The sequence below is a fragment of the Microtus ochrogaster genome, chromosome 2 (assembly GCF_000317375.1).
Source record: "Microtus ochrogaster isolate Prairie Vole_2 chromosome 2, MicOch1.0, whole genome shotgun sequence".
NCBI lineage: Eukaryota > Metazoa > Chordata > Mammalia > Rodentia > Cricetidae > Microtus > Microtus ochrogaster.
Window position 1 is genome coordinate 16,405,967 of NC_022010.1, and position 2,148 is coordinate 16,408,114.

General features: G+C 42.0%; 1 protein-coding gene across 1 annotated transcript in view; it reads right to left on the bottom strand.

Annotated features, from left to right (window-relative positions):
• The window catches only part of Hectd4 (HECT domain E3 ubiquitin protein ligase 4), a 198,724-nt gene that overhangs the window by 44,192 nt on the left and 152,384 nt on the right, over window positions 1–2,148 (bottom strand). The window contains exon 53 of the mRNA XM_013349655.2: window positions 1,356–1,492. Within this exon, the coding sequence (XP_013205109.1) occupies window positions 1,356–1,492 (137 nt within the window). The remainder of the gene's footprint in view (window positions 1–1,355; window positions 1,493–2,148) is intronic.

Genomic DNA, 2,148 nt, shown 5'->3' on the forward strand with positions numbered 1-2,148 from the left:
ACTAGCTCTGTAGACCAGGCTGGTCTCGAACTCACAGAGATCCGCCTGCCTCTGCCTGCCGAGTGCTGGGATTAAAGGTGTGTGCCACCACCGCCCGGCTAAATAAAATATTTTTAAAAAGCAATTGTGAAAAACTGGAAAAAACTTCAAATAAAAATTAGAAAGAACAAATTTTGTTAAAATAGCCCTTGTATTATTTTGTAATTCTTTTTTTTTTTTTTTTTGGTTTTTCAAGACAGGGTTTATCTGTGGTTTTGGAGCCTGTCCTGGAACTAGGTCTTGTAGACCAGGCTGGTCTCGAACTCACAGAGATTCGCCTGCCTCTGCCTCCCAAGTGCTGGGATTAAAGGCGTGTGCCACCACCGCCCGGCCCTTATTTTGTAATTTTTAAATTGCTTTTATTTTAAGTAAATTTTTAATAATCACTAGGTAAAAATTATATTGGTATTTGAATCTAGAACGTATATGTATCAGCTTACTTTCAATTTTCACAAATAAAATTAAGCTATCAGAAAGATTCCCTGCTTTGAAAAGTATTAGCATAGGGGCTGGAAACAAGGCTCAGGCAGCTTTCAAACCTCTAGCCTCCTGTACCCCTTCTCTCGGTCTCTCCTTGGCGCCTACCCCATCGAATCCTTTGAGCTTCAGGAGAGAGCTTTGCAAAATGGAGGCAAGTACTGATGAGCATAAGACACTTGCTTGGCAGAGGGGAGATCGATACTGGAACAGTCCACACAATAATGTGATCGGGACAATGTCGTTCTCTTCCACCATCTCCAGAATCAGAGGCCCAGCCTAAATCTTTAACTCTGTGTGTAACAACCCTGATGTTTGCTCCATACTGAAGAGATGTGAGACACTGACAGTTTGCAGGGCCCCCAGTGCAGCTGCATTCCCATCAGTGTGACATGTTCTCACTGAGTCCTTCCACACAGCTGCACTTCCATTTGGTTTCCTTTATTTCTTTATATGGCTTATTTATATGTATTTGTCCATGTGACTATATGCACATATGTGTTTGGGTGCCCACAGAGGCCAGAAGACCCTTCTGATCTGTTGGAGTGAAGGTGTCTAACATAGGTGCTGGGATCTGAACTCTGTTCCTAATGATAGAATGAGTGCTTTTAACCGTTGAGTCATCTCTCTAGTCCAGTTTCATTGTTTCTAACTTGAAGAGAAATCTCAAAGCACAATCCCCTTTTCATGTGTCTGTGTGGAGCTGAGGACAGAACCCCAAGGGTCTTGCACATTTGCACACATTAAGCATCCCTGCCTATAGTCCCTTTGAATGGTACATGGCATATAAGCCTCTCTACACATACAGGACTGAATAACCAGAATGGCTGTTCACTTACTGAATCAACATCTAGGACGACTCCATGAAGGCCAAAAGTTTTTAGCATCCCTCGGATAGCAAATTTTGGCAAGGCTGTTCCCACAGTACTGCTGGCTACATTGCTGCTATCTGGAGAGCGGGTTACAACTGTGAGACCTAGGAGGTAAAAGAAGTGCATGTCACCAGGGAAGGCTACACTTACTATAGGGACTAAAATAGCTCTGCAGCATGTGACAGTAAAAAGGAACACACCTCAGCCTGTAAAGTAATAAGAGAATAATAAACTCTTCTAATTCTGAGTTAAGAAGACAAGTAAACCATTTAAAAATGGGCAGAGGACTTGGATAAATACCTTCTCCAAAAGAAATAAAAAAGGTAACACTTGAAACAATGTTCATTATTACTGATCAATCATCAGGGAGATGTATGTCAGAGCCACAGTGAGACCTCTCATACTAACAGCAATGGCTGAGGTAAAAAGACAGATGGAGCATAGAACACATTGCCATACATGTACAGAAACTGGAACGCTCAGGCATAGCTAGCTGGTAATCTGCTGGGAATGCAGGACAGTCTAGTTGCTTTACAAAGTATTTTGACAGTTTCTCAAAAGGTTAAACATAAAGTTATCATATCACCCAACAATTCTACTCATGCTTATAGATTCCAATTTACTATAATACATATGTATTTCTCCTAGAGAAATGAAGATATATGTTCATACAAGAATGTGTATACAAGCCGGGCGGTGGTGGCGCACGCCTGTAATCCCAGCACTCGGGAGGCAGAGGCAGGCGGATCTCTGTGAGTTC